Source organism: Carassius carassius, chromosome 9 (genome assembly GCF_963082965.1).
Source record: "Carassius carassius chromosome 9, fCarCar2.1, whole genome shotgun sequence".
NCBI lineage: Eukaryota > Metazoa > Chordata > Actinopteri > Cypriniformes > Cyprinidae > Carassius > Carassius carassius.
Genome location: NC_081763.1, coordinates 29,351,006 through 29,363,481, shown reverse-complemented (window position 1 = coordinate 29,363,481; position 12,476 = coordinate 29,351,006). Strand labels below are relative to the sequence as shown.

Sequence of the window (12,476 nt, the reverse complement as noted above, 5' to 3'; positions counted from 1 at the left end):
TTTCAAAGCATGTGGATGCACAGCACTACAGAAGGAAAGGTGTGGTAGTTGTTCCTGATTAAAATGTTAGAGTCAAAGAAAATGATCCAACAGTAATAGAAATAAAGGAAAGAGGAAATATGTGATTCAGACAAGTAGGCCTAGAGAAAGATAGATCAAATTCAGGAACAGGAAGGAACTAAAGCAATATTTTGAAATTATATTGGTTCCCCACAAAAAAAATAGAGTTACAATTATTAACATAAGACCTCTGCGATTTAATTTAGCCTATTGACTTAGACATGACTGAAATATTGTCTGGATGTGTGGTCATGAAACAGTTACCATAATTATAATGTAAATAATTAAGCATATAAATTACGGTGATGATCACCGAGCAATCTGACATGCGCGTGAATAATATCGTTACGTTAGCTAGGCTAATTGCCATATGGCAAAAGGGGAGGAAATAAATCAGAGAGAGAACTTAATGAACTCGGATACTCAAATTTTTGTTGAAATCACAAGTAAGAAATCGGCAACGAGAAAAAAAAACATACTAAAAAGCCACACAATGTAAACATGATTTTACCACAGAGCCCGCGCGGACGGTGCGAGTTCCTTCCTCCGCCAGTGAGCGGCAGTAGCGCGCTGACGTGCTGCTGATCTCCGCGGCGTAGAGGAAGACGAGCAGAAGAAACACACCACGAGTTTACCGTCCGCTGGAGGAAGCGTTATTTACTGAAGAGTACACAATGAAAACAGACAAACAGCTCAAACAACAGAAGAATGAGAAGCATTCCAGGTAAATCAGAGGCTTAAACCTTCTTCAATAAGAGTGTTTCGGAGGGATATGTGGCTATGTCTGGAAATCTTTTCAAGTGGTAAACTAAACATCAATAAAATGAAGTAAACTAACAACCAGATACTAGAACACATTATTTTAGCCATATACGTCATATGGATTTACAGAAAATGTTGAAGGCGGTGCAGAGTTTCTTTTTGTTCGGGTATGCCTAAAGATGTAATGCTTAATAGCTTGAATTCTTCCCAATTTGACATTTCTTATTACAAGGCCTAAATCCCACATGAAGATGTATGAATATTCACTATGTGTTTTCAAAATTGAAAATGCCACATTCATAGACCGTGTATTCATATGACAGAAATGACATGGAAATGTATTTGGTTGTGGAGCTCATGTATAGTTCTTAAATGTTGTTCATCCTGCATTTTTATTCATTTATTTTAAAGAAATGGACAGTAGGTTTTTTCTTATACACTTACAAAAAAGTTTTTATAATTAATTAATTTTATTTTATTTTTAATATATGTGCCAGCATTGTTGAAAACCATTTTGTTGCTTCACAGTTGCACTATTTAACATTGCTCAGTCAGACATTGCTTTTTAGGTTAATATCTAATTGTAGAGAGTTTTGTCTTCTTTTAGTAAAAAGAAGTCAAAGAAAAGTTATGACCCTGCATCAGATGACCACCTCCAGCAGATTCCTCATCGCTTGCGTGAAATCATGAAGAGTAAAGAGATGATGGAACAGGGCTCCAAAAAGAAGAAAAAAGGTACTGCCAGTCTTACACAATCATGTTAAGTGTTTCAGTTTGTACCGCACAATAAAAGCAGATCCATACTTACACAAATAACAATTCACATTTTTTTATATTAAGTTAATTCCTTAACAAAAAAGTCTCTCTCTTTAAAATAAATAAATAAATAAGTAAATACAGGTTTTTATTAAAAAGTGACTTAAGCCTTGGCGATTGATAATAGTGCCAATAATGTTCCTGTAGCTCAAGTGGTAGAGCATCTTGCTGTATGTTCATATATGTTTCTTATTTTAGCCTTTAAGCCAAAGATGCTCTCAGGAGATATTCCTATTCCACACTTCCGCAGAGAGCGATACGAGTCCGAGAAGAATTATATCCGCCGCATGACTGAAGAGGCTGAACATGTCCTCTTCCTCACAAACAACCAAGAACAGAGACAGCCGGAGGTCAAGCTGAAAAAAGAAGTAGAGAAAGAGGAGAAGAAATCCACTAAAAAGAAATGGTTAGTTCAACACAGGGTTGTTATTATTATTAACTAAAACTAAACCTATGAAAAAAGTTTCTTTTTCATTATTTGTAACATTTTTATAATATTTTTTATTATATTTGTATTTCAGTTAGTTTCCAATGCAACATTTTTCGTTTTTGTTTAGTTTATCGAAGTACTTAAATAACTCCTAATATACTAAAAATAATAATAAAAAAATTATAATGCTAAAATAATAAGTAATACGAATACTAAAATGTATAAATAAAAATGACAAAACCACACACATTTAAAATAACTAATTATTAAATAAAAAATTTAAGTGAAAACAGACAATATACAAATACAATACAAAATATTAACAAAAACTATAATAGTATATACAATTATTATTATGTGTATACTATTATAGTATACAAAAAACTCTGGTTCGACATGCATTTGATGTTCATGATTTAAAGCTAATCAGTTGTTGTTGCCATTTTTTTTTGTGCAAATGTATATAGTAATTATGCAGGATTTTCTATAAATAAAGCCTGTATTAATTTCTAATGCTGCACTAGTGTTAAAGTGTCTTTGTCTTTGTTTTAGGCTCAGTAGAGGAAGACTTCAGAAACAGAAAAAGAAGATAAACCAGCAAGAGGAACACGAAGAGGAGGAGATGTTCAAAGGCATGCATTACTTCTATTATATTTAGTCTGTAAAATTCGGGATCAAATTGCAAAACGTATTCATATTCCATCATTTCTCTTCCTCTTAGATGAAGTACCGTTTGGAGAGGTTGCTATGGCGCCCCCATCACTGAGTGTTAAACCAAAGAAAGCCATAGTTAAGCCCCAGGTAAATTCTTTAGGTGCATACACTCCTTTATGAGATGCTAATTAATGCTGTTTGTTCATTACTATCATCCTGATCATTCCTCCAGGGGGCAAACAAAGGTCTTCTCCTGAACTCCCTCCTGGGTCACAGTCCTGTGTCGCTCATCAAACCATCTATGGCGAGGAAGAGGATCGTGGAGGAAGAGCGGGAGAGAGTGGTGCTGCTGTACAGACAGATGAGGCAGAAGCAGAGAGACAAACAAGAGCAGGACAGAGCTGCCAAGACCTCCACATGATGCACTGCTATTTGTATTAAATAGTATTGTATTATCTCTCTGTGTATCTTTCATTTTTCTACAACTTTTGCTACGTCTGCTGGTCAACAATACCATATTGATGGATCTTGTGCTAAAATATTTACAAGCGGATGTAGCAGGACTGTGTATAATGCAAAAAAATAAATTCACACTTTAATGTAATGCACAGTGAGTTCACATGCATTTGGTCTCTTAATACTCAAAATGACTCAAGTAAAATACTGATTTTTGAAAAAAATTAAAGGATTATCTGGTGTTATAATATAAATATAGGCATTTATTCTCATCCTGCTCCTTTTATGCTGCAGAATGATAACTGAAACTGGCTTGTTGAAAGCTGTGATGTTACTTTTTAAAAGCAAGTGATCATTGATTGTATATATACAACACACATTTTTACATTATTTTTATTTGTATAATTTAACACTTGGATTGTTGATGGTTTTATTTCCCTTTCATGCTTTCCCATTTAATTTTCGAGTGGATATATGGTGTAGACTGGGTATTCTTCACACAGTCATTGATTTGTGAATGCGTTTGTTTAAAGATGTTATTAAATCCATAAGGAATCCAGCATTGTGCAAGAATGCACAGTGATATTTATCTTCCAGTGTATTCTTTTTCTTTATTTGAGCTAATACAGTAACAATAGACTCCATGTGTAGACCGCATCCCACTCCAGACGCCCACTTCAGTCCCAAAAAAGCGGCCCAATGCCACAGATCGATATCATGTAACATTGAAAGAGGAGAAACTCACAATCAAAGCGGTCGTCATGGCAACAGCCCAGCTGGATTCCACCAATCAATGCGCTTCATGAGGCTGAGTGATGCTCAGCGATGTGCCAACGTCCTACATAAAGAGTGTGGGACAGGGAGACTGGGCAGCACACACACACAGAGAGAGAGAGAGAGAGAGAAGCTGGAGTGGAAAAAAGGCAAGGTAGGACGACATTAATACAGGACGAGAGATGGTGAACTCTGGAGGAAGCGTTCCTGTCTGGGTCTTTCTGGCCAGCCTTTGTGTGGCACTTTGTGTAGGAGGTAAGATCAGAGTTTTTTTAACAGTTGATAGAATACAGGGGTGGACTGGGAGTAAAAAGTGGCCCTGGACTTTCTGGGACAGAGCGGCCCACCACACCCGGACTGTTTTTTTGGTGCTTTTCTATTTGGTCTTATATTTGTCATTTTTCAGGAGGTTGACATCTTTTGTCATTTTATTGAATAGCGCTCCAATTGTGGAGTATAAAAATTCTTACGATGATGAAAAATACAGTAAACAGTAACATTGTGAAATATATAATGTTACAATATGAAATAGCTCTTTTCTATGAGAATACATGTTAAAATGTAATTTATTCCTGTGATGCAAAGCTGAATTTTCAACACTATACTGCAGTCTTCAGTGGCACATGATCCTTCAGAAATCAGTCTTATATACTGATTTGCTGCTCAAGAAACATTTCTGATTATTATCATTGTTGAAAACCGTTGTGTTGCCCAATAGTTTTGTGGAAAATGTGATACATTAGCATTCAGTCAGGGGTAAGATTAAAAAAATTATATATAAATTAATACTTTTATTCAACAAGGTTGCATTCAATTGATTTAAGTGACAGTAAGAGATTAATACAAATTACTGATTTATAAAAATAACTATTCATCAAATAATCGTGAAAAAGTTAAAGTATCACAGTTAAAAAAAGTTTTAATAAGAACCATTATTAATAATTGTGCACAAATAATAACTGATAATAATTAGCATATTAGAATGATTTCTGAAAGATCATGTGACTGAATACTGGAGTATAGGCTAAACTTCAGCTTTGATCACAGAAATAAATTACATTTTAAAATATCAATAAAATATCTGGCCAGTCAGCCACTGCGGTTATAATGAGATTTTTCCATTTGTTTATTTATTTATTTTTTAAATTTTTATTCAAAAAGCTATCTTTAATATGATCCGAGCAATTAAGATTGAATTTTTTATTGAATTTTATTGTAATTTTCTGTACAGCAGTTGCATTATTTGCACAAAAGCACAATGATATAGGCTATCTAATATAGATTTCAAACATGATTTCACTTAAAAATCGAAATATCTAAAGCATTTCTTTATGTAGACATAATCTTGCACTATTCAGCTGCATTTATAAGAGAAGCCACCATCTTCACAGGAAATGCAGTAGCTTTCAAACAAGTGAACTGATCAAACTGTCTGGTGTGAGTGAATGAGTCACATGATTTGAAGAGCAGCAAGCTTGGAGTCTTTCACTCAGATCTTGCTTGTGATTCAAACTTTTTCTTCATTTTTTCGGCCTGAACTTGGGCTCTTTCACACTTAAAGTGCCTTTGGAAGCCAAAATGCATTATAATTTGTCTGACACTTAATTTTATAGTCCTTTGATTGCTTGGAAAAATATAAATTTGCAGTTGAGAGCCATAAAGAAATGGATGGAAACATTTTTTTTGGGTGTGTTTTGCATTCAAAACACTGGTTCCAACTGCATAGATGACATACAATCAAGAATGGCTACAATTATTTGAAAGATTATGTTCATGCATTATTCAATAAATGATAAAATATGCAGTGCAAATGCATGCAAGAACATCTAAACTATTCATTGTCCTAGGTTTTTGAATGCATAAAAATGATTTGCTACTCTTCTGAAGTTGTGAGATTTTAAATAGCCCTCGTTCTTAATCCATTCTGCTCACAAATCTCCCATTTCTGTCCTGCAGCTGCATTAAAGTCGGATGTGGTGTTGGAGAACAGTGCTACCACACTGAACCATTCAATGGTGCTGGTGCAGCGCATGGAGGCCCTGCTGACCCAGGGAAACGGCAGCGACGTGATCCTGCGTGTTCAGACCTTAAACACAGACGAGGTGAAGCTCATCCATGTTCACTCGCTGGTGTTGACTCTACAGAGCGACGTGTTTGATGAGCTCCTACAGACTCGTAACTCCACTGCGATGGTCCTCAGAGAGTCACCGGACTGTGCAGCTGTCTTTGACAAGTTCATTAGGTGTGTGATTCATTACTAATTGTTCACTTATTACAAACACAACCCCCAGGGAACAACATAGGGCTGAGGTGATAGTTAATTACCCTTGAGCCTACAACCTTACAGTTACCAGCCTAAATCTATAATAAATAAACCATAACAGTCCACTAGCTGGGAGCAACCTACTGGGCTTTCTAGGAAAAGGTCTATGACATCTTTTTGCCTTTTTAGTTGACTTTGGTAGACAGTAATGTATTGCTCACAATGATCTAAATTTCTCTTTTTGAGTTTAATTTTGAAGTACTGGAGCAAAAGATTCATATTAAATTATAATGGCCCAAAAGCAAGGTTTATTAATTAATAGGTTTATTTTTACATTTTTAATGTTATATTATAGATTGTCAATAAAACTTTAATTCGTTTTTACTGTTTGTATTTGATATTGTAGATTAACAAAAAAATGCTTAACTGAAATCTACTTTATTAATATTTTAGATTTTAAACAAAATGTTTACACACACACACACACACACACACACACACACACACACACACACACACACACACAAAATATAATTGTATTAGATGTTGTAGATGTTCAACTAAACATTAATTTTATTTATATTTCCAATTTTTTATTACAACCCGAATTCCGGAAAAGTTGGGACGTTTTTTAAATTTTAATAAAATGAAAACTAACAGACTTTCAAATCTCATGAGCCAATATTTTATTCACAATAGAACATAGATAACATAGCAAATGTTTAAACTGAGAAAGTTTACAATTTTATGCACAAAATGAGCTCATTTCAATTTTGATTTCTGCTACAGGTCTCAAAATAGTTAGGACGGGGCATGTTTACCATGGTGTAGCATCTCCTTTTCTTTTCAAAACAGTTTGAAGACGTCTGGGCATTGAGGCTATGAGTTGCTGGAGTTTTGCTGTTGGAATTTGGTCCCATTCTTGCCTTATATAGATTTCCAGCTGCTGAAGAGTTCGTGGTCGTCTTTGACGTATTTTTCGTTTAATGATGCGCCAAATGTTCTTTATAGGTGAAAGATCTGGACTGCAGGCAGGCCAGGTTAGCACCCGGACTCTTCTACGATGAAGCCATGCTGTTGTTATAGCTGCAGTATGTGGTTTTGCATTGTCCTGCTGAAATAAACAAGGCCTTTCCTGAAATAGATGTTGTTTGGAGGGAAGCATATGTTGCTCTAAAACCTTTATATACCTTTCAGCATTCACAGAGCCTTCCAAAACATGCAAGCTGCCCATACCGTATGCACTTATGCACCCCCATACCATCAGAGATGCTGGCTTTTGAACTGAACGCTGATAACATGCTGGAAGGTCTCCCCCCTCTTTAGCCCGGAGGACACGGCGTCCGTGATTTCCAACAAGAATGTCAAATTTGGACTCGTCTGACCATAAAACACTATTCCACTTTGAAATAGTCCATTTTAAATGAGCCTTGGCCCACAGGACACGACGGCGCTTCTGGACCATGTTCACATATGGCTTCCTTTTTGCATGATAGAGCTTTAGTTGGCATCTGCTGATGGCACGGCGGATTGTGTTTACCGACAGTGGTTTCTGAAAGTATTCCTGGGCCCATTTAGTAATGTCATTGACACAATCATGCCGATGAGTGATGCAGTGTCGTCTGAGAGCCCGAAGACCACGGGCATCCAATAAAGGTCTCCGGCCTTGTCCCTTACGCACAGAGATTTCTCCAGTTTCTCTGAATCTTTTGATGATGTTATGCACTGTAGATGATGAGATTTGCAAAGCCTTTGCAATTTGACGTTGAGGAACATTGTTTTTAAAGTTTTCCACAATTTTTGTACGCAGTCTTTCACAGATTGGAGAGCCTCTGCCCATCTTTACTTCTGAGAGACTCTGCTTCTCTAAGACAAAGCTTTTATAGCTAATCATGTTACAGACCTGATATCAATTAACTTAATTAATCACTAGATGTTCTCCCAGCTGAATCTTTTCAAAACTGCTTGCTTTTTTAGCCATTTGTTGCCCCCGTGCCAACTTTTTAGAGACCTGTAGCAGGCATTAAATTTTAAATGAGCTAATTAAGTGGATAAAAGTGTAAAATTTCTCAGTTTAAACATTTGCTACGTTATCTATGTTCTATTGTGAATAAAATATTGGCTCATGTGATTTGAAATTCCTTTAGTTTTCATTTTATTAAAATTTAAAAAACGTCCCAACTTTTCCGGAATTCGGGTTGTATATATATATATTCTGTTGTATAGATTTAAAACTACTGCAACCAAAGTGCAGTTAATACAGGGACATTCCCAGAACTAGACCTCACATTTTGTCAGATAACTAAATGGATTATGAACAGAGAAAAACACTATTAATGCACCATTTTGTGTAGCATTATCAATCTTCATGGAGGCTATGGAGATATAATTTCAAGGAAATCAAAGGTTGATTTTTCCCCTGCAGGTACTTATATTGTGGTGACATCACAGTGCATCAGAACCAGGCCATTCCTCTACACAAGCTCGCCAGCAAGTACCACGTGTGGGACCTCCAGCAGGGCCTTACCCAATACATGACCCAGCACCTGTCCAGCGACTCGCTCACGGGTCATGTGGTGAGCTGGTACCAATACTCCATGCAGATTGGGGATGTTACCCTGCAGAACAGCTGCCTGCAGTACCTGTCCTGGAACCTGTCATCGGTTCTACACAGCACTGAATGGAGCTCAGTGAGTGAAGAACTGCTGCTTGCTTTGCTACAGCGTTCAGACCTGGTTCTGCAGAGTGAACTGGAGCTGTACGAAGCTCTGGAAGCCTGGATCAACCAGAACCAGCCCTCAGTTGAGATGGCCAAGAACGCACTTAAAGCAATACGTTACGCCATGATATCACCTCAACACTTGTTCCACCTACAGAAGAAGTCATCTGTGATGCTGAAATATTACGAATCGGTACGCGATCTGCTCTTCCTAGCCTTCCAGTTCCACGCAGCCTCACCCATCCAGCTCGCAAAGTACTTTGATGTAAACTGCAGCCTCTTTATGCCACGTAACTACCTGTCACAAGCATGGGGCTCCCCATGGGTGATCAACAACCCAACCCGGGACGACCGCAGCTTCAGTTTTCAGACTCAGCTTGGACCGAGTGGCCACGATGCCAGCAAACGTGTGACCTGGAATGCTCTTTTCTCACCCCGCTGGCTTTCTCTAAGTGTGCGATCTGCTTATCCAGAGCAGGGATCCATGCAGCCCTCTCGTACCGATGGAGGACGTCCGCGGATCATCGTCACACCGGCCACCTCAAGCCCAGACTTTGCTGGCGTCAGCTTTCAAAAGACTGTCATCGTTTCAGCCCGGAAGCATGGGAAGGTGGTGGTCCGTCATGTCTACAACTTTCACCAGAGTACAGAGGAGGCGGGAGACTTCCTGTTGGAAGCGGACCTGCAGCGTAGAGCATCCGAGTACCTCATTGACAGCTCGCTTTACCTGCACATTATTGTGAAGCCCCTATATCACAGCCTCATAGTAGGGAAAAAGTAAGAGTCTTGTTCCTCTAATCAGTGATTTCTGATGCAAGTTCTACATGTCCAAATTTATTTACATGTATGTATTTGGCAGATGCTTTTATTCAAAGCAATTTAAGTTGCATTCAAGGTACAGATTTACATTTTGATTTTACACTCATTTGGACTCACTTTTGATTAGCACAAAATGAAATAAAAAGTGAAGCTACTTTCATAGATTTTCCTGTTGCATTCTGGTGTGCAATACCTATTTTTCTCCATTCAGTCAATCCCCAACGGATAAAATCAAAGTCCGTCCTACTCTTTCTAATTTTACATCTTAAAATAAGAGATTTAAGAGGTAAAATGAGTTGTGAATGGTTACTTCCGTAACCAGTTTTTACTATACTGCATGAAAGCTCAACCTAATTTATTTGTACTTGGAAATCACCATAGTCACATTTGTAATATTGCTATGTTTGACTTCAAAGTGTAATCCCTTAAATTGTATGGTGAGCATGCTGAATGCTTTCATAAAAAGAAATAATAATAATAATAATAAATTGCATTGATTTTTTTTTGCGCACTTGTGTTATATTGCAATTCATGTTAAATTTAAATAAAATCACAATTTATAAACCCACATATTACTGTGTCTACTCATTACTAGACTAAGGCTATATTTTATGCACTGGTAAAATAAATAAATAAACGCACACACACACATGTTTGGTTTTGTGAAAAGTGGGGACATCTCATAGGCTTAATGGTTTTTATACTGTACAAACTGTATATTCTACTGTATATTTGTGTCTGAGCCAGAAATCTCCCTCAGTATCACTTAAATACATCAGAATTTTCAGGTTTATTCCTTTCTATTCTTTGAATCACATGAAACTGAAACCATTGTGAAACCATTGAAACTACATCTGTTCTCTCATTGCCCTCTGATGGTCAAAACGTGGCGCATGCTGTTGAGCCATCGAGCTATTAGAACAGAGAGAGTGGGTTATAGGCTGGCTGCTGGTATGCAGACGCTGACTCTCGTGTTGACAGGTTTCATGATGCCATTTGGCTTGAGTAAAGCTATCAGAAGATAACTATTAGAAAGCCAACTGGAGCACAGCAGTGCAAACACAGCGTTTAGAAGCAGCTGCTGGAGTGATTATGGATTCTGGGCAGGTGCATGTTGGGGAAAATAAACATCATGCTCAGGGTACAGTATGTTTGGAACAGAATACTAGCTTACTGAAGCCTATATACACTGTATACTACAGACTAGAGGTTATATTAAAAAATGTCAAACAGCACAGTGTAAAATGCAGGGATAAACATTTAAAAACGTGTATTTATCCAAATTAGTGTAATAATGTAATAACTTTTAATCTGATCAATTACAAAGTTCATTAGAAAGCATCACACCAGTTGAGTCAAGTGCATTGCATTGTGGGATACATTACACACAGAGCACTCTGCTGAATAATACAAAATTTGGCTAATGTATTAGGTAAACCAGGTATTCTTTCCATACACAAAATGTCCATGCTGCATACTTTAGTTATAGTTTTAGCATTGCAGTGTTTCCCATACATTGATTCATTTGTGGAAGCCCGCCACAAATAGATTTTCCAAAAGGCTTCGACTTTGTTGTATAAGCATGAGCTCTGCACATTTCAAAGTCAACACGTGGCCCTGGTCTTTTATATGAATGTATCTCTGAAAAGATCTTCAGAAAAGGTTTGATGTCATTTTCATTTAGTGAGGACAAGCTCTGCTATGTATACAGCCGTTAATGGGGAAACCACAAATTCAGATGTGCCAAAAGTGCCTCCTGCTGGCAGGGAATGAATTTACATTTTCAATAAACCTGTTTGCAGTTTTATATATTTTCCTCTGGGGAAAGTACCACCACACAGAGAAAGTGTAAGTGTGTGTGCATTGTGAGAGTCAACACTTGATTCAATGTGGCTAGAGGTCATTAATGGAAACAGCTTTATGTAATCAGTGTTGGAGGGAATGTGTAATGCGTCAGTACTGCTCAGTCAATCATACTGCATGTGGAGATACCAACAGAGACAATAATACAGTCTCTGGAAAAGAAACCTTCCTATTCATCTCGTGGTTTGACATATTTTAATCTTAAAGGAGCACTCCACTTTTTTGGAAATAGGCTCATTCTCCAACTCCAACAGAGTTAATAAATTGAGTTTTACTGTTTTTGAATCAATTGCACTGCTATCCCCAGTGCATCTGGGGATAGCACTTTCAGCATAGCTTAGCATACATTATTGAATCCTATTAGACCAGTAGCATCGTGTTAAAAAATGACCAAAGAGTTTAGATATTTTTCCTATTAAAATTTGACTCTTCTGTAGTTATATTGTGTACTAAGACAAGCGTAAAATTAAAAGTTGCGATTTTCTAGGCCGATATGATTAGGAACTATTCCGGCGTAATAATCAAGGAACTGTGTTGCCGTATCATGGCCGCAGCAGGTGCAGTGATATTACGCAGTGCCTGAAAATAGTCCCCAGCTAGTTTGTGTAGTTGCAGCAATAGCAGAGTTGCTGGGAACTATTTTCAGGGACTGCATAATATCACTGTGTGGAGTGTTCCTTTAATAAACTAATTTTCCGCATTTGTCTTTAAAAAATAAAGCATTGTGAATAAGAGGCTAGTCGGCTGTTAAAACTGTTTGTCGTTTAAATCAGCGACAAGTAATAGGCTACTCAATCAAACTAACCTCTCAAATGGGTGTCATTTAATTTCTATTAATTAAAACACAACGATTTTGACCA

General features: G+C 37.2%; 2 protein-coding genes across 2 annotated transcripts; both read left to right on the top strand.

Moving 5' to 3' along the window:
* Positions 1–611: 611 nt before the first annotated feature.
* Positions 612–3,179, top strand: ccdc137 (coiled-coil domain containing 137). Its single transcript, XM_059557367.1, has 6 exons — positions 612–784; positions 1,430–1,557; positions 1,837–2,044; positions 2,621–2,700; positions 2,790–2,869; positions 2,955–3,179. Exons 1-6 carry the CDS (start codon positions 735–737, stop codon positions 3,141–3,143), a joined length of 735 nt encoding a protein of 244 aa, XP_059413350.1. The 5' UTR covers positions 612–734; the 3' UTR covers positions 3,144–3,179.
* An 840-nt stretch (positions 3,180–4,019) lies between these two features.
* LOC132148668 (BTB/POZ domain-containing protein 17-like) lies at positions 4,020–10,323 on the top strand. The gene is made up of 3 exons (XM_059557366.1): positions 4,020–4,207; positions 5,909–6,194; positions 8,641–10,323. The coding sequence occupies exons 1-3, from the start codon at positions 4,135–4,137 to the stop codon at positions 9,713–9,715; spliced, it is 1,434 nt and encodes a 477-aa protein (XP_059413349.1). The 5' UTR covers positions 4,020–4,134; the 3' UTR covers positions 9,716–10,323.
* Positions 10,324–12,476: the final 2,153 nt, after the last annotated feature.